The sequence below is a fragment of the Ips typographus genome, linkage group LG1 (genome assembly GCF_016097725.1).
Source record: "Ips typographus isolate SLU linkage group LG1, UJ_Ityp_2.0, whole genome shotgun sequence".
Taxonomy (NCBI): Eukaryota; Metazoa; Arthropoda; class Insecta; order Coleoptera; family Curculionidae; genus Ips; species Ips typographus.
In genome coordinates, this window is record NC_138422.1 from 19288238 (window position 1) to 19307293 (window position 19056).

General features: G+C 37.4%; 2 protein-coding genes and 2 long non-coding RNA genes across 11 annotated transcripts in view; 2 read left to right on the plus strand and 2 right to left on the minus strand.

The window, feature by feature from the left end:
• The window catches only part of LOC145731734 (uncharacterized), a 61433-nt gene extending 46720 nt beyond the window's left edge, over positions 1 to 14713 (plus strand). The window contains exons 3-21 of one of the 8 annotated variants that reach the window (XM_081983703.1): positions 52 to 187; positions 246 to 370; positions 426 to 665; positions 719 to 1012; positions 1368 to 2409; positions 2474 to 2631; positions 2768 to 3247; positions 3302 to 3379; positions 3434 to 3841; positions 3923 to 4000; positions 4097 to 4498; positions 4760 to 6985; positions 7046 to 7263; positions 7549 to 7693; positions 7767 to 9173; positions 13601 to 13771; positions 13829 to 13950; positions 14008 to 14171; positions 14231 to 14713. In XM_081983703.1, the coding sequence (XP_081839829.1) occupies positions 52 to 187; positions 246 to 370; positions 426 to 665; positions 719 to 1012; positions 1368 to 2409; positions 2474 to 2631; positions 2768 to 3247; positions 3302 to 3379; positions 3434 to 3841; positions 3923 to 4000; positions 4097 to 4498; positions 4760 to 6985; positions 7046 to 7263; positions 7549 to 7693; positions 7767 to 9173; positions 13601 to 13771; positions 13829 to 13950; positions 14008 to 14171; positions 14231 to 14360 (8024 nt within the window). In that variant the 3' untranslated portion in view covers positions 14361 to 14713. Of the gene's footprint in view, positions 1 to 51; positions 188 to 245; positions 371 to 425; positions 666 to 718; positions 1013 to 1367; positions 2410 to 2473; positions 2632 to 2767; positions 3248 to 3301; positions 3380 to 3433; positions 4499 to 4759; positions 6986 to 7045; positions 7264 to 7548; positions 7694 to 7766; positions 9174 to 13600; positions 13772 to 13828; positions 13951 to 14007; positions 14172 to 14230 lie in introns of all 8 variants that reach the window. The other 7 variants (XM_081983693.1, XM_081983683.1, XM_081983674.1 and 4 more) reach the window with 7 other exon arrangements.
• LOC145732035 (uncharacterized) overlaps positions 1 to 19056 on the plus strand; it is a 42466-nt gene that overhangs the window by 19772 nt on the left and 3638 nt on the right. The window lies entirely within an intron of this gene.
• Positions 10186 to 13594, minus strand: LOC145732023 (uncharacterized). The gene is made up of 2 exons (XR_014178924.1): positions 10446 to 13594; positions 10186 to 10347 (listed from the first exon to the last, which is right to left on the minus strand). It is a non-coding gene; the product is annotated as an uncharacterized LOC145732023 (long non-coding RNA).
• The window catches only part of LOC145731918 (trissin receptor-like), a 394457-nt gene continuing 390116 nt past the window's right edge, over positions 14716 to 19056 (minus strand). The window contains exons 6-9 of the mRNA XM_081983912.1: positions 18229 to 18360; positions 17694 to 17876; positions 15067 to 15251; positions 14716 to 15009 (exon numbers count right to left, since the gene is read on the minus strand). Of these exons, the coding sequence (XP_081840038.1) occupies positions 14823 to 15009; positions 15067 to 15251; positions 17694 to 17876; positions 18229 to 18360 (687 nt within the window). The 3' untranslated portion in view covers positions 14716 to 14822. The remainder of the gene's footprint in view (positions 15010 to 15066; positions 15252 to 17693; positions 17877 to 18228; positions 18361 to 19056) is intronic.

Sequence of the window (19056 nt, forward strand, 5' to 3'; positions counted from 1 at the left end):
AAAAACATTATTAACTGTAGTAAAAGTTCCAATTTTCGTTTTTTGTTACAGATTTTCCTCTTTTCGAATATGACAATATACTCAATCCGTATAGTAGGAACGTAAGAGAAATTGCTCAAAATAGTAACTACCAATGCCCTGGCGAAGGCACATTTTCTGATTCTAGGAATTGTCGATTATTTTACAGGTAACAACGTTTTAGTTTCGTAATTCTGAGGTATTTTAAGATTATTGATTTAATATAGATGTGTGCCAAATGGACAAGGAAACTACATTTCTTACACTTTTGAATGCGGTGAAGGAACCGTTTACGATCCAGCCATATCTGTCTGCAATCATCTTTATGCCAGCTCGAGAACAGATTGTGGTGGTATGTGTATGCCAATAACCAACGACCTTTGAAGCTTTAAGTATTGCAATTTTAGGTAACGAAATTCAACCTCAAGAACCATCAATCCAAACATTTAGTACAACCATTGAACCTGTGATAATTAACACCACAAACTATAATTTAACTTCACCTGAATCTAGTACTTTTGCTCCAATTCTGAACCGTTGTACCTCAGAAGGATTTGCCGCAGACCCTGTAAACTGTAGAAGATTCTACAGATGTGTCTCCAATGGTTTGCAAGGTTACACCCAATATGAATTTACCTGTGCTCCAGGTAAGTTACAAAATATCAAATTAACTTGTTCTTCAGTGCAATCGTGATTTCAGGAACGATATTTGATCCAGAAGCAACCACATGCAACTATCCATGGACAGTGCAACGAACCGATTGCACCCAAGAAGCCGATGGTGGTCAGTTAATACAAAAAAATGCACTAAATAGCACGCAGTCTAGCACTGAGTCTGGCAATTGGCAACAAAGCACTTCATTTTCAAATTCCTCTGCACAAAATAGTTCTAGTTCCTTTTCTAGTAGTTCTACACAATCTAGTTCTAGTTCTAGTTCCTCTAGTAGCTCTAGTTTTCAAAACTCCACTTGGTCTTCATCTGGTCAGAATGCAGGTAAGCATGATGATGTTTTCGTAGCAATTACAATAAAAGCTAGTAAAAGTTTGGGTTGGGTGTATGAAAGTGAGATTGGTTGCAGTTTATAGTTAAAATTTATCATACAATAATTATTTGTGTAACCAAGATGACCGAAATTTTAATATTAAGTAATTGGTCAGGCTGCTTTTATTAGACCTTAAGAAATACCTCGATGTAGACTAGATGCACATAACCTGACATAAGTATCCAAAATATATACAACAACTTCTGTTTAAGCAGCAATAAGTAACTCTTGCTCAAGTTGTAAAACAAAATGTGTTAAAGTAATAATATACCACCATATTAAAAACACTTCTTTTTACTTATGTAGGAAGCAGTTTCAATGGTTCTTCTGGAGAACAATCGAGTAGCCAATCAGGCTCTAACAGCGGCTCACAATCCTCCAACAATCAACAAAGTTCCAGCGGCACAAACAATCAGCAATCAGGGTCCTCAAATCAACAGGAACAAGGCAGCAGTCAAAATTGGGGAAGTTCGTCATCAAGCTCAGGAAGCAACAATCAGAATCAGCAAGGCTCCAGTAGTAATAACAATCAACAATCAGGCAGCTCAAGTCAACAAAATGGGAACCAAAACTGGGGAAGTAACAACCAAAACCAGGGGGGATCCAGTTCCAGTAGCAGTAACAATCAACAATCAGGAACATCAAACCAACAACAACAAACAAGTCAAACAAGTCAATCCAACCAAAATCAAGGGGGATCTAATTCTAATCAACAAAGCTCTACAGGCAGCAACAATCAACAATCAGAAAGTTCTTCATCCAATCAACAGGGTTCCAACAGCAACAATCAGCAATCAGGAACTAATCAACAAACTGGAGAAAGCAGTAGCCAACAGTCAAGTGGCTCAAGCTCTAGTAGTAATCAGAACCAAGGAGCATCCAATCAACAAAGCTCTACGAGCAGCAACAACCAACAAACTGGTGGAAGTGGTCAGCAATCAGGAACATCATCATCAAGCTCTAGTAACAACAATCAGCAGTCAGGCGGAAGTAATACTGTGTCTAGTCAACAAGGATCATCCAGTAGCAGCAATAATCAAAATCAGCAGTCCGGGTCTTCTTCAAATCAACAAAACTCTGGCTCCAACAATAACCAACAGACTAGTGGCCAAAGCTCTTCCGGTTCTAATCAACAACAAACTTCTTCAGGTTCCAACAATCAAGGTCAGTCTTCTTCAACTTCTTCCGGTTCTAACCAGTCCGGATCAAGTTCAAACCAACAACAAAGTGGAGGAAACCAAACATCATCTGGAGAACAGTACCAAGCTCAACCTGGTGAAATACTAAATGGAATATGCGTCAAAGAAGGATTTGTTGATGAAGCAAACGATTGCAAAATATTTTACAGGTTGGTTGGTTGGTTTAGTGCAAATTTTTGTTAAGTTACTTTCATGTTCTTTGGATTATTTTAGATGTGTCAGCAACTCAAGAGGTGGACTTATTAAATACGAATTCAAATGCCCTGATAATACTGTTTGGGATCAGAGCGTTCTGGCTTGTAATTACCCATATTCAGTACGTGGAAAATGCTATGTTGCTCAACCTGGTTTACCTTCCCCAACTGAAGGCGGTAAGTACTATTTTGTAGTAATACCACCAAGAAATACGGTAACGAATGAACACATACTCATATCATCATCACACGTTTTCATACTTTGATTGAAATTTAGTAAAATGTAACAGCTCAAATGCTAAATTGTCTTCAGGTCAGGGTACCAATCAACCAGGCCAATGGCAGCAAACAGGTTCAAACAACAATCAACCAGGTTTGAATCCAACCAATCCACCAAGTATGCCTCAACCTGGTCAAGGAAATAGCCCCAACACTGAACAAAATCAGCAAACTGCTCCTAAACCTACCCCATCTCTTCCAATGCCCGAAGAGCGTCCCATGGCAACCACTGAAGCCCCTGGACAGTTAATTGATAATAACTGTGCATCAAGTGGATTTGTCGGAGACCAACAAAACTGCAAGAAATTCTATAGATGTGTAGAAAACGGTCGTGGAGGTTTCATAAAATACGAATTTACTTGTGGAGATGGTACTGTTTGGGATCAAGAAACACAAGCCTGCAATTATCCTTATACGGTTAGAGGAAGATGCTATTCAGCTCAGCCGGTAGATAGTGGATCCAATGGTACTACATCAAATCAAAATGGAATAAATCAGGGATCGAGTTCTGGTAGTAAGTCAATATTTAATTTGTCTTTGTATCTAAATACAAGTTTGAGTGTTTTAGCTTCAACCCAAACTGGTTCACAGCAGGGAAGCAATCAAAATCAAAATGAAATAAATAATCAAGGTTCCACTTCAGGAGGTTTGTAATATTTGAAAGTGTATTGTTTTAGCAAATTTAATTTAGGAATTGCAGGTTCATCACAGAACCAAGGCAGTTGGAACCAACAGGGCAGCTCTGAGCAACAGCAAAGTGGAAGTAACCAACAAGGAACTTCTGGACAACAGCAAACTGGAAGCAATCAACAAGGTACTTGGGGACAGCAAACAGGTGGAAGCAATCAACAAGGAACTTCTGCGCAGCAGCAAACTGGAAGCAATCAACAGGGTACTTGGGGACAGCAACAAACTGGAGGTAGCCAACAAGGAAGTTCTGGTCAAGGACAGAATGGAAGCAATCAACAAGGGACATCGGGACAGCAACAAGGAACTTCCGGTCAACAGCAAACTGGAAGCAATCAACAGGGTACTTGGGGACAGCAACAAGGTGGAAGTAATCAACAAGGAACTTCTGGACAACAGCAAACTGGAGGCAATCAACAGGGTACTTGGGGACAGCAACAAGGATCTTCTGGACAACAGCAAACTGGAAGCAATCAACAGGGTACTTGGGGACAGCAACAAGGTGGAAGTAATCAACAAGGAACTTCTGGACAACAGCAAACTGGAGGCAATCAACAGGGTACTTGGGGACAGCAACAAGGTGGAAGTAATCAACAAGGAACTTCTGGACAACAGCAAACTGGAGGCAATCAACAGGGTACTTGGGGACAGCAACAAGGTGGAAGTAATCAACAAGGAACTTCTGGACAACAGCAAACTGGAGGCAATCAACAGGGTACTTGGGGACAGCAACAAGGTGGAAGTAATCAACAAGGAACATCTGGGCAACAGCAAACTGGAGGCAATCAACAGGGTACTTGGGGACAGCAACAAGGTGGAAACAGTCAACAGGGTGCTGGAAGTCAAGGAACTGGAAGTTCAACACAGGGTCAAATAATCAATAATCAGTGTACGAGACCTGGCTTTGTAGGGAATGAAAAAGACTGCCAAAAGTTCTATAGATGTCTGGAAACTGGTCAAGGCGGATATATTAGATACGAATATGCTTGTGCAAATGGAACTGTATGGGACCAAAGCATTTTGTCATGCAATCATGCATTTTTGATTTCTGGAAGTTGCTATCAACCTGCTATGCCTGGTAAGTGAACAAAGTTATTAAGTACTATTAATAGATGTTTCATGATGAGGTAAAAACGAATTAATGACTTTACCACACCAATTGACTTTTCTATAAACTCTTTGTTGCTTTTGCTTTTCCTCATTTCTATATACTTTTCACCGAAAAAGTGTAATTTTCATATCTGGTTCCATTACATAGCGCTTGCGATATCGTTAACTATTGTGACACTTTATTAAGTATTAATATTTGTCTTATATTTTTGACAATTTTTATTTTTAGAAGGTTCGGGTGGTAACTACCAGCCAAATCAACCAACTGGATCTCAGCAACCATTACAGCCAAGTGGGTCTTACCAACCAAGCTCACCGTCGCAGCCTGCTGGAACAAATCAGCCACCTCAACAAGGAATTCCTCCAAGTGGAACATCAGGAACCCCTTCTCTCCCTAACCAACCTAACCCATCAGGTTGGGAGCCAAGTGGAACTCCTCCAACTAACCAACCAGGTGGAACAACTCAGCCGAGTAAGCCATTGCAACCTAGCGGAACAAATCAGTCCCCTCAACAAGGAACACCGTCTCAGCCAAGCATCCCGTATCCACCAGGTGCTCCATTACAACCCGGTGCAGCACCCTCCCTTCCTAGTCAACCCAATCGACCCAGTGGCTCAAATCAACCTAATCTGCCATCTCAACCTACTACACCCCTGCAACCAGAAGGATCGTATCAACCTGGAATACCCTCTCAACCTAACCAACCATCCTACCCAGGCACTCCTTCGCAACCAGGTAGTTCCGTTCCTCCAGCAACTGAAACAGAACCACGACCATCACCAACTAGTACTGAGAAACCCGGAGAACTAATAAATAACGAATGTGCCTCTAGCGGATTTGTTAAAGATGACCAAAATTGTAAAAAGTTTTATCGTTGTGTTGAAAATGGACGTGGAGGCTTTACCAAATATGAGTTTAGCTGTGCTGATGGAACAGTTTGGGATCAAGAAACTCAAGCCTGCAACTATCCTTACGCCGTTAGAGGTAGTTGTTATCAATCTGAGGTTACGCAATCTAATCAACCAACGTCTACTGTAAACGGGAACAATCAAACAACCGAACCCGGATCCACTCCGTCCCAACCAAGTGGATCGTATGTACCTACACAACCAGGAGGACCTTCGCAACAAGGTGGACAGAACCAACCAGGCGGACCTTACCAACCGTCTCAACCCAGTCAGCCAAATCAACCAGGTTTGCCGACTCAATCAGGTGGATCTTCTCAACCTAATCTACCACAAATGCCAAACCAACCGAGTTCACCAACTCAATCCGGTATTCCTTCGCAACAAGGTGGACAGTACCAACCAGGCGGACCTTACCAACCGTCTCAACCCAGTCAGCCAAATCAACCGGGTTTGCCTCCTCAAGCGGGTGGACCTTCTCAACCTAATCAACCACAAATGCCAAACCAACCGAGCTCACCAGCACAAACCGGTATTCCTTCGCAACAAGGTGGACAGTACCAGCCAGGCGGACCTTACCAACCGTCTCAACCCAGTCAGCCAAATCAACCGGGTTTGCCTCCTCAAGCAGGTGGATCTTCTCAACCTAATCAACCACAAATGCCAAACCAACCGAGCTCACCAACAGAATCCGGTATTCCTTCGCAACAAGGTGGACAAAATCAACCGGGTTTGCCTCCTCAAGCAGGTGGATCTTCTCAACCTAATCAACCACAAATGCCAAATCAACCGACGCAACCTAGTGGACCAAATCAAGGCGAATCCTCTCAGCCTATCCAACCCGGTATGCCAACAGGTGTGCCGCCAACCACTTCTCAACAAAGTGGTCAAATTCCATCTGCTAGTCAAACTACAGAATCAGAAAAACCTGGTGAATTAATAAACGACCAATGTGCGTCAAGTGGCTTTGTTGGAGATGAACAAAATTGCAAAAAGTTTTACAGATGTGTTGACAATGGACGTGGTAGTTTTATTAAATATGAATTCACTTGTGGAGAAGGAACCGTCTGGGATCAAGCAGGACAGGCCTGCAACTACCCTTACGCTGTGAGAGGAAAGTGCTATGTGAGTCAACCGGGTATTCCACCTCCAAGTCAATCTGAAACTACAAATCAACAGGGACAGACAACGAATCAAGGTGGAAGCAATTCGATGGGTTCGAGCAATCAGAATCAACAAACAGATAGTGGTAGTGGCAGTAGTTCCTCAAACGGTCAAAGCCAACAAAGTTCTTTAAACCAAACTAGCAACTGCAACAATCAAACTGCAAACAACCAAGTTTTTCCTGGTCAAATTTCTAACAATGAATGCGTGAAAGAAGGATTTGTTAGTGATGAGCAGAATTGTGATAAATTCTACAGGTGTGTCCAAGGCGGCCAAGGATTGATCAAGTATGAATACACTTGTGGAAGTGGAACGGTGTGGGACCAAAACATTTTCTCATGTAATTACCCCAGTTCAGTTAGAGGAAAATGTAACCAAGTTGAAAGTAAGTTTGGTTCGCATTAAAGTATGAGTTAACAATAAATTGGATAATGGTTTATTTAAGGTGCTCAAGTTTCTGGCTCTTCTTGTCAACAAGACGGTTTTATGGGAAACAGTAAAAACTGCTCAATGTTTTATCGCTGCGTGGACAATGGAAGAGGTGGATACAATCAACATGAGTTCACATGTGCACGGGGGACTGTTTGGGATCAAGAAAGCTTGACTTGCAATTATCCGTGGTCTGTACGAGGTGCCTGTTTTAACCAAAATCCTTGGCCTGAGGTTAGTTTTTTATACATTTTATGCATATGTCCTTCTTCTGACGACACTTTTAACTATGGTTTCCAATATAGCAGAAACGGTTGTAGTTTAAGAGTGCTTCTAGTAGTAGGTCAATTCCATTTCCATATGATTCTTCTGATTTTTTAGTGAAGTCTTTATTTAGACAAGTTTATGTGTCTCTCTACTGTTTTGTATACCCTCATTTTGCTTACGTATTTTATAGATTTAAACATATATGATATTACCCCTGTCTTCTTAACTATAGTTTCTCTTAATTTTTTGTAGAATCCTCAAGAAACCGAAAGCACGCCTAGTCCTGTTCCAAGCATTCCCGAATCTGCTACTTCTCCAAGTGTAATGTCATCAACACCAACTGAGTCTACTCAGACCCAATCGATTACTACAACCGCACCTCAAACTATTCCTACAGGTAAGAACTCAGATTTAAGCAATACAGTGTATGAGCCAATTGGTTAAAAACTAAAATACAACTTACTATATAGATATTGCCACTACTACCGCAGATACTCAATCCACAACTACAGACTTTAGCACACAGATCACTACCACAAACCCTACACTTATTTCCGAAACAACCATCTCAATGGAGATAGATTTTAGCACTGCTGAATCTACAACAGAAATGTCGACAACTGAAGAATTTCGTATTGAATCGACCACCTACAACGGTACAGTCACAACTTCAGAAAGTACAAGTGACAGTTATTTTACTGCTACAACTGGAGATGATAATTTGAGTACAACGCCAACAGATGCAACCGTTGGGACTACGGAAGATCAAACTGTAGTAACTAGCACTGAAAATATTCAGTCTATTACAGATTTTACTACACAGTTAACTACCACAAATCCTACTACACTGAGTACTGAGACTACTTTCACTACTGATGTAACTGTTAGCACTACAGAGTCTCCAACAACTGAGGAGTATTCTTCTGAGTCCACTACTTATATCAGTACAGTTTCAGAAGGTACAAGCGAAAACTATTACACTGAAATGAGCTCAGATATTACTGTCTTGAGTACAACCGCTGTGAGTGAAGAATTGAGTACAACAACCTTTACAGATTTAAGTAGTACAACCACTGATCTGAACACTGAAACTACTTATATTAGTACTACAGCAGAAAGTGGGTCAACTATTTCTATCCAAAACACTGAACTTACCACTGATGTGCCGACTACAGCCGTTTATACCACTTCTGCTTTTTCTACAGAAACAGAGCAAATGTCAACATTTACCGAACCTACTACTCTATCTGCAATTGGAGAAACGTCAACTTTGCTTCCAGAACAATCTACTCCTTTTACACTAATAGAAACTACAGATTCTACACTATCAACCACTGTAGATATATTATCTACCCCGCATGAACAAACCACTTTTCCTACTTTTACAGACACAACTTTATCAACGTCTAGCGACACTTCTACTGAATTTACAATTCCAAGCACTACAGTCCCTACTTTGACAGAGTCTACAGTCACTACTGAAGAGAGTGAAACCAGTTCGGTCACTGAATTGTACACAACTACTAACCAAGAGAGTACAAGTTTAGAAACACTGAGTACAACTCCAGATGTAGCACTTACCACTGAAACAATCCCAACAAGTACTCTAACAGAAGTTACTACAATTCATGAAGATATATCGACTTTGGAAGTTTCAACTGAATCAGGTTTAGGTGATTTGTCAACTACCACCACTGAAACGATTACTGCTACTGGCATTACATCAACTGAAGAATATGAAAGTACTGTGACGGAAATATCTACAGAATCTAATTCAATACAAGCTGAAACAACTTTGACTACAATTTTCCCTCAAGGGACAGCTTCAACAGAAGGAAGTACTGAAACCAGTACTAGTTCCAGTACACCATCGGGAGGTAAATTAAAAGGAATGCAATTTGTTTGACATTGTCTTGGGGTGGTGTTGCACTGAATGTGTTTGTTATCATCTTCACTTGAGAAAAATTATTTGTTTTGCACACTACTAACTGAATGATCATGAATATCAAAAACAACTGGTACAGTTTGCAGTAATTGCATTTTCTTGATGTTCAAGCACGTACATAACTATTCGTCACTATTGTATTACACACAGATTTATTACCATGTTTGCGAGTAATCACCTGAAGTTACAGAAATTTGGTTTTCATTTGTAGTTTTAGTTCTTTATAGTTTTCTGGATATCTGAAACTTTCAGGGTAATACTCGCATAATGCTGCTGGCTAACACTTTTAAGAATGTGACTAATATTGAATAATAGTATATTATTAAACGAGCGTATAATAATATTTTTATTATTCCTCAAGATAAAACTGAATACGTCGAAACAACTGGAATCAAAAAAAAAAAAAAAAATTATAGAGAGCTCCTAGTTTAATTTAATCTTTTGTTATCTAAATTGACAAAACTATTTGTACTGTGAGTGACTTCCAATTAAAAATACTAATTTTGCCTATTTTCCACAATCTACACTTTTTTGAGTTTATCATAGTTTGCCAGTTATTTATTACAACCTGTAATTTAATGTCCCTCTATTGAATTTTAGTGAAGATAATTAAAATCTCCCATATAAACAAACAATAATTGTTTATACTCAGGCATCATTTTAAAGTTGTATACAAAATGTTTTATAAGTAATCTAGAATATTTCAAAAGGTGGTCACTGACGCAACTTTTAGGACACATATCAAGAATAAGCGTCATTTTTAAAATACACGGTATAGTATATACGAAGTCAGTTGAAACTACTCAAAAAACAATTCTGGTGGAATAATCGTCGACATCTTTGTTAAACATGGGCGGCGTTATAAAAATTTATTAAGGCGCTTTTTGCATGAACTGATCAATAAAACAAGTAAGAAAAAGGTATCATTGTTAATAAACAATGTTACTTAAACCCCCAAGAACTGTATTAAATATGTAAACACACACTGAACAATATTATTTATATTTTAATATGATACGAATGAAAACTCTAAATACCGGACTGCACTGCCTTTTTCACAAGTACGGAAGGAAGCTAATCGAGGGTCTAACAAGCATCTGAAAAAACTAAAAATAGTTTTTAAAATGCTGGCCAATAGAAACTGTGGTGCAACCAATCAAACAGCTTTACGGTGGTTATACTCAGAATTATTGGTGACACTCACACATCAAGTCCACGTTGACTCGCTGCAAATTTCTACGGGGGACAATCACATACAAATTTGCTCGTTTTTTCCTATTCTTTATGTGGTGTGTTGATCGAACCCCGTATTTTGACCTGTCCCAACTGACTTCGTATAGACTATACCTACTAAATAAATTTTACCGATGGAACTTATGAATATAATAAATAGGGAATAATGTTGAAAGCATTGGGATTGGTTTAAATCCGCTATTATATCAAAAACGGAATGATTCATGCAAAATTTTCAAAGGACACTTTAAAAATATAACGACAATTATATGAAATTAAAATTTTTAGAGCAAGACAGTGCTGCACTACTTTTATAGGTCAAATTTTGGGCTTACCGCCGCCACTGTGTTAATTTAAAAGCTAGAATTACCAGTTACTTTTAGTCTTTTAATAGTATATTATACAGGGTGGCCTAATTTTCTCCTTTATATATGGAAACTCCCAGAACCGTTAAAAAATTTAAAAATCAAAGTAACGTTGCCGGGGTTATTTAAATTTTTGATATTTTAGAGAAGTCCTATGATTCTAATATATTTTCTACGTGAAAAAGGTATACTTGTTCTAAGTTTTAAAAGTTGACCGTTTTTGAGATATCCGATATTTTGATGGTGCATTCAGCAACTTTCAATTTAGTAATCTGTTTTTTTATCAAATCAAGCTTCTACTTTGTTTTTGTAGAACATTTGTTATCCAAAAGAAGCCTTTTTTATTGCTAATACTTCAATTTATAGTGGTTTGTGGTGTTAGTTGTTTCACCAAATTTACTGAATATACTTATAGATTTTATGATTATCTGTCTATTTCCCCAATAATAAAGTTACAATCATTCACAAATTAAAAAAATGCCATTATTGCAAAAAGTGCAATTTTGACAATATATTTTATTTTACTCCAGGAGGGTTCCAAGTTCCAATGCACAGCAAATTAAAATATTTATACCAAAGGACCTTAAATTAGGTGAAATAAGTATAAAAAAAGGACTTTAAAATTTGTCATTTTGCAAAAAAATTTAAAGAATTTGTATTTCGGGTCTTTCTTTACTACTTTATGAATGTGAATATCTGAGTAACATGAAGAGCTAGAGAGGCCAGTTTTGGCTCATTTTCTAGTATTTTTTATCGCTCTTTCTTATTGCGTTGTAATGAAATCTATAAGAGTTCAAATTATAAAGTCCATAGGTGATAAATCCGATAATCGTGGTGGCCAAATTTATCCGAAACCATACATAAGTCATTAGAAAAAAAATTCCGGATTTGGTAAAAATAAAATATCCTATTTAATAAACTTGAAGTTTAACTCTCATAATAACGAAGTTACAGGGACCAAAATGTCGAAAATTCAAAACTTACCAAGAAAACAAAAGGCGATAGTAAAATTCGGTTTGCGGCATCGACCTCATCTTGAAAAAATACCACGGCAAAGGCTTTTTTATATTTCTTAATGATTCTGGCAGTTTCCGTATAAAAACAAGCAAATTAGGCCACCCTGTACAGGGTTCCTCGGAAACTATACATAGTATGGCTACGAGATTTTTTTTATCAATAAATGTGGCCAAGAATGCTGGAAATAATTTTTAGCTTTCTAAATCCATCGCTAGGGGGCGTATCGATACCACTAAAATAAAAAAATTTTAAAAACACTGAAAAAAATGGAAAGGTATAAAAAAAATATCATAAAAGTAGAAAAATAAAGAAAAATCATAAAACGAAGAATTTTGCTATTTAACTTTTTTTCTATCTCTTCAAATAAAGTGGTGAGGATAGTCCAAAATTTGCTTTGAAAAAAATGAAATATCTCGAAAACGGCTAATCGTATAGAGACTTCGTTTTTGCAGCATTTTAAAAAGCATTTTTTATTCATATTTATATTGCATATATGCATATTATATTTTTTATTTGCATATTATAAGCATTTCTTTAAAGTGCCCCAAAACAATGTTGCATTTATAATAGTTTTCGGCATTTTCGATGGAGAGTGTTTTTACAAAAATTGCACTTTTATCTTAGATATCTCGAAAAAATCAAATGCAAAGCTATAGCTTCCTATTACCTATTCCATAAGCAATCATATTATCTACCGTTTTGTAAAAACTCTCTGAATCGACACGGAATTACGTGTACAATGACTGCCATTATAAGGCTTATTGGGACACCCTGTACAACAAACCCTTTTCAGAGGCTATCGATTTTCTTTTAGTATTGTCTGGGGTCGGACGGTTTCCTGACAATTTAGTATTTACCTCTTTAGACTAGATTTTTAAATTTGTTGATTTTTTATCATGCGCATGATTGCCCGTAGATCTTTTGTGTGCAAAAGGCAAAATGTTTCTTGTTTGATACATTTTTGGTGTGAGCAAAGAACTGTTTAATAGAGTCAGTAACAGTATTCGGTCTTCACCTAAATAATTTTTTGGGTTTAAATACTATAGTGGGGTAATAATTGTTTTAAAGCGCTACTGTAGTAAAAAAAACACACAAATATCCTCCTGATCGAAATCTAAAAATACTCGTGAGAGACTGCTAATATCAACCAATGAATGCAAAAACATTTCATCTTTAGTTTCAAGCTTTAAGACTCGCTTTTGACTTCTACTGTGGTAAAATATTTTGCTAAATGACTTAAGACTAAGTTAAGTTGCTTAGCTTAATGCTAAGTCATTTAGGAAAAAAGTCACTAAACTCCAATGTGCTTAATCTGACACTGAATCACAGGACACTATTTTTTACCATGGATAGTGCCATATAAATTAGGATACCATTTAAAAAAATATGCCTTTGGCAATGAGTGGGTGATTAATAAGAGATGAATATTATCATTGCACATTTTATTATTTTAATGATTTAATTATGTGTCCTAGTGTTTTTAAAAATTACGGATTTTATAAACAATCCTTATGTATGTTATCTTGCTGCACCATTTTTACAACCCAATTTCATAACTTTTTACCTAATTATATCCTTCAAGCTCTTAAGTTATTAAAAACGACAAAGCCACTTCCTTCTCTTGGTCACCTTGTACATATAGGAAAACTTGTTTTAAACCAAATACAATATTCCGCTCACAATACACAGAATTATTAATAGATAAATACATTACATTTTTACTGATACTTCTGTCTATTCACAGGTAGTACTGAAATGAAACCGTGTCCAATTGGCCAGTTAGAAGGTGATCAAATTGCTTTAGTTTGCCCTACCGGATTTAGAAGACACCCCAAATACTGTAACCTATTTTACCAATGCACATCAAACGAAGGATTGCATGACTACAAGATTGTAGTTTTAAGTTGCCCACCAGGTATACAAAATTGTATTTCCATTTAGCGTACAAAATGTACACTGTAATTATTCCCAGGAACGATTTACGACGATAAGAAAATCCAATGCTTGCCGCAAAACGAAACATTGCAAACCTGCACAGGACTAATTGCAGAGTCTAGTTTGTTCAGAATGATGGACATTAACTCTATTCCTCCTGTAGGTTATTTCATTAAATTACCCGAATTTTGATATGACAATTAAAAAAAATTACAGATCCAAGTTCCAACAAAGCGATCCCTTTGTCCGCACGAAGGTTCGCATGAAATGGAACCCAGCGAGTGTTCCGAACAATTTTTGAAGTGCCAAAGAAGACAAAGTAAAATGGAAGGATTTCTCTATCAGTGTCCTGAAGGATTTGCTTATTGGCAGATTACTCGGTAATATAGTTGGTTTACTTGCAAACGATCGAGTGATAATTTAAATTTTGTTTCAACAGTCAATGCGAGAGAACCTCAAAACTCCTTCATTGCACAAACTACCAAACGCAGAGAAGCAAGTGGCACATCCCCACAGAAACCATAAATGTCTCCTATAGGAGAAGAAAAGACTTAGCCTTGCCATTTTAATTTTATAGCAAAGTTTCAGTGTTACATATAAAGCTTTGTGTATTCACATAGCATAAGAAAATAGTATATTTGGCTGTTTAAGTCAACTGTAACTGCAATAAATAATTTTTTTTAGAACTAACCCAATGCAAATGGTTCTGAGAAAAATTATCGCAACTTTAAAAATGCCAGTGAAGTTTTTAGAGTTGCCTAAGAACGGGAAGGTTAAGGGTATTTAAATTATGTTTTTAAAGACTTTTAGTATTAGTTGATATATTTTGCGATATTGTCGTGTTTTAAGTATTTATAATAAAACTGTAACTGATGCAGCGTTGCCATGTTGTAATGTAATAAAGTACCACATAAACAACAAATGAGTTTTCTTGCTCTCAACAGCTCTTTATTCCTAAACATTTGTATTCATAAAATAAGTTACAATAAAATTTGCGTTGACATATCCACATTTGATAATATAGTTCAGTCTCATACTTCCTCGGAACTATATTCCTGCATTACAGTCACTGTGGTCACGTTATTTCCTCTTAAAGTTGACCTGGTGCTGCTTTGCCTGTGGAAGTGTCCTCGAGGACTCCTGGTGCTCATTCTGTGATGCATGGAAGAGCTTCGCTTTTTCCTTGAAGGCGAGCAGCATAAGATTTCTCGCATTCCCCTGTTTAGAAAAATTAATAGTTTTGGTTTTGTTTAAGTGTAATAATGAAAAACTGACCTTCGGAAGTTTTTAGATAAGAAGGCATACAGTAAGGGATTAACGCCAGAATTGAAATACGTGCATAATACTGTGAGCGGTGTGAAGATGGCACTGAAGTTCGAGTTACCGTGATAATGAGGGGACCAATACTGCCACATTTTTCTAGCGTGGAATGGTAAATTGCATACCGCAAATGCCACCACCTGAAAGAGGGAGTTTACATTTAGACAGTTTGTTATTCCGAAATTTTGTTTTAATGCATCGTTAGACTGAAAACGTGAAATAGCAGAATATCTGGCGACTGTGTACGTTAAAAAATATCGTCCCAGCGAGAACCTATGGGGATGGGATGAAAAGTTCCTGGCCTTGCACCCACCAAAGCATGATTGATTTAATAATTCTTTATGCATCCGTTCTGATTTCTCTTGTTTGGTCACCCGACTTTTCTATCCAAGTTGCTAGATATTTGCATGTTGAGAAACATAAGAGAAACATGAAGTTTGACATGAACATTCTCTATCGTGGTGTTTGCCACCAACAGGTTGGCGTGGCTAAGATCTTGTAAAAATGTTGTTACTACCATTAACTTGGTGTTCTTAAAGTTAATTTTAAGTCGATATTCATTACATCGGCAATTTAATTTTTATTTAATGTGTTTTCAAATTTGATCATTAACAAGACGGTGTCATTCCTCCTATTAATAATTACTTCTCCATTTATAACTATTACCACTAACTCATCTTCTAGGGATTTCCTAAAAAGAGCTTTGCCCTATAGATGTTAAATAGAAGCGGTGATAGAATGTAACCTTGTCTCACACCATGACAAATCTCCATTCATTCTGTTGGTTGGTTTTCTACCATTGCTTTAGTTTTTTGGCCCCAGTAGAGATTACTCAACTGGACTCGCTGGAAACTGGATGCTGATGGCACAGGACTGGAGGGAATGGCAAGGTATGAGAGAGGTTTTTGTCCAGCATTGGACAGTATAAGCTGATGATGATGATGATAGGTTACCAATTAGTCTAACGTCATCGGAGTCAATGTTTCTGCTGACGAACAGCTACTTTAGTTTGTCACCTTATCAAAGATCTTCTCGATATCGATGTGACATTCAAACGGGACAGTGCTGGAAAAGATCCCAAAAAGCGCGTCTCGTATTCCAAGTTTGTCAGATAATCCAAATTGTGTGTTGCTTATGTTTTCCTCTAGTTTTTTGCAAATTTTTTTGTGGTTGATCTTTAAGAACAACTTTACGGTTACAGTAATCCGAGCATTTTCTTGGGTATGAGAACAAAAATGGTTGATAATCATTGTTTAAAAATGTCTTCCTTATCATACCATAAATTCGATTAAGAAGGTTCAGAAGAATATCAATTACATCATCGTCAAAGAGTTTGATAAGCTCTATGAGTATCTGATCAGGACCAGCAGCTTTACTGGGTTTCATAGTTTCCAAGGCGTATACTATTTCTTTAATTTTTAATTAATCTAAAAAGGAAAGTATTTGATTCCTATATACTCCCTGTTTCGACATACGGAATTGAAACAGTCAGTATCAATTCCGCAAATAAATTTAGCTACGTAGAAGCAGTGCTGGTAGACCGCAGAAAGGTTGGCTGGGTGATATTAGAGAGAAGGCTGGTAGTGATTGGCATCAGATGGCACACAACAAGGAAGCATGGAAGACGGAAGGGGAGGCCTATGTCCAGGAGTAGACCACAAAAGGGTGTTGAGAGAAGAAGATACTACTTCTGATCTTAATATTTTTAAGTGCACACTGCTTGGACCTAAGACCAGTTTTGGATGTCTTTTATCATCTAACAGTTCCGACAAGTATGCTTTCCACCATTTAATTTTGCCTCCATATCAGTTATTATACGCCCCTTGGTATGCTTGACCCTGTTATATCCTTTACATTTACGCTTTTTAGCGGCCATTTGTGAAAATATTTCTTAGGTATTTCTTTTGGCCGTCCTACTATTCAGTCTTAGTTGGACATCCAAAAAATGTAGATATTCTTGAAAAAAACTACAAAAAAGCAAGTAGAAAAAGGAAATATTAATAACGTCGTACCAAATTGAGATAGTAGTGTCTGAGAAGCTCTCACACATTTAGGGCAATTCCGTCGTCCAACAAATAATGTTTACCATTTCGTTTTTTATGATGATGAGCAATTGTTAGTGGCTCTTAAATACCGTCTAGTGCAATACAGTTGATTAGCTGTTTTGACGACAGGCCTATCCATATTCTTGTGAGTACAGCAGTTAAGACATAGAGCAGCAAATGCTCGCCTGATCTTGTGCAGAAATTTTAAGTGGTTATTCCTTTTACAGTCCATTAAGAAAACCGAGCAAGTAGAACTGTGAAACCTTTTTCTAGAATGTCCTTAGGAAACGTAGTCAAGTCAAGTAATAATGTTGCAATGCCACAACTGACAATGTTCTCGTGCATCTTAAGGTTAAAGAATCAGAACAGAATTGCCAAAACAACAGTGGAACCATTATTGTCATGGTTCTCACTCTTTTGGTGAGCAATTTTGACGAATGGGTACTCACCTAATAAATTTGGCTTTTTTAGTTTTTGTTCTGCGTTTTTTATACATTTACCCAATTATTTGATTACAGATAATATAAAGTGCCTTACAACAATAATTAGCATCCTTATTACTCCTTTTCGAGCCCGAAGCACGTTCTCACTACAAGCTGGGCTACCACCGGCGCTAGTGTGAAAAGAATTTCCGGATATCCTCACTTGCAAGGGCACGTTAGAAGCTTGCGAAACTGGCGTGCTACAGGGAGTTGCCCCATTTGCAGCAACAGCAACGGCCTGAAAACGTCACATAAATTAACAAATTTAATCTAAATCTATAGCACGTAAATAACTGTTAATGGGTGGCAAATAATGGCAACGAGTCTAAAACAAACACTACGCCACAATAATTCGTCAAAGCCTACAATTTATCGGATTTTGCTAATTATATATTACGTCATAAATTTGAAATAAAGCCCACGACCAAATACTGACTTTAAATGCATACAGATTTAATGATACTTAATGCGATTCCAACAACATTCCATTTAATTTACTGGGTTAAGAGTAAATCTACTCAAATAATTTTGATACACAATATAAATATAATCCGTTAATTTCTCAATTAATTTTAGTAATTTTTACTAACCTTGGCAGTTCGAGGCCTGGAGGGAATTCTGCAAAGAGCTTGGTATTGGCTTGAGTTTGAAGATGCGTCTAACTGTTTTTTGAGTTGTTGACTACTGTTCCACAAACACACTGCTATTCTTGTGTACAGCAACTGATACAAAAAACAAATTATATTTGTATGTATGTATTATTAGTAATAGGGGTGTAAAGGGGTGTAAGCCTTTAAAGTGTTTGCCACCAAAATGATTGGAAAAAAAAGCTAAACCAACAAGTTTAACTCTAGTTTGTAGTGACCGAGGTCTGCAAAAATAGTTATTTGCGCATCAAGAGAGGAAAGTGCAACTTTTTCTCCCGCGAATTCTTTAAAGCCCGACGCAGAGTAGGGCATTTAATTTTTTCCACGACCAATGTAATGTTTTATGAACAAAAGCAGCAGTTAATTACTATGGTAATAATGTTGGATACGTGGATGAAAAAAGATGTGTTGTTACTATGGATATTCCCAGTAAGTGGAGAAAAGTACGAGTAGTATTTATACCCAAACCAGGTAGGATGGATTACATCTTACCAAAAGCATTCCGACCAATTACTTTCACATCGTTCTTCTTAAAAACAATGTAGAGGCTTTGCGAGCGGTATATAAGAGATAAGTGTGGTTCACAACCCACTTCACCCAAATCAGCATGCATATACTCCGAGTAGGTCCACTGATTCGGCTCTTCACCAAGTGGTTGGCAGAATCGAAAGATCATTGGACAATAAAAAATCCACCCTGGGTATATTCATAGATATCGAGGGAGCGTTTGATAAAACAACCTTTCCGACAATTACCCAGCAACTTAACTCC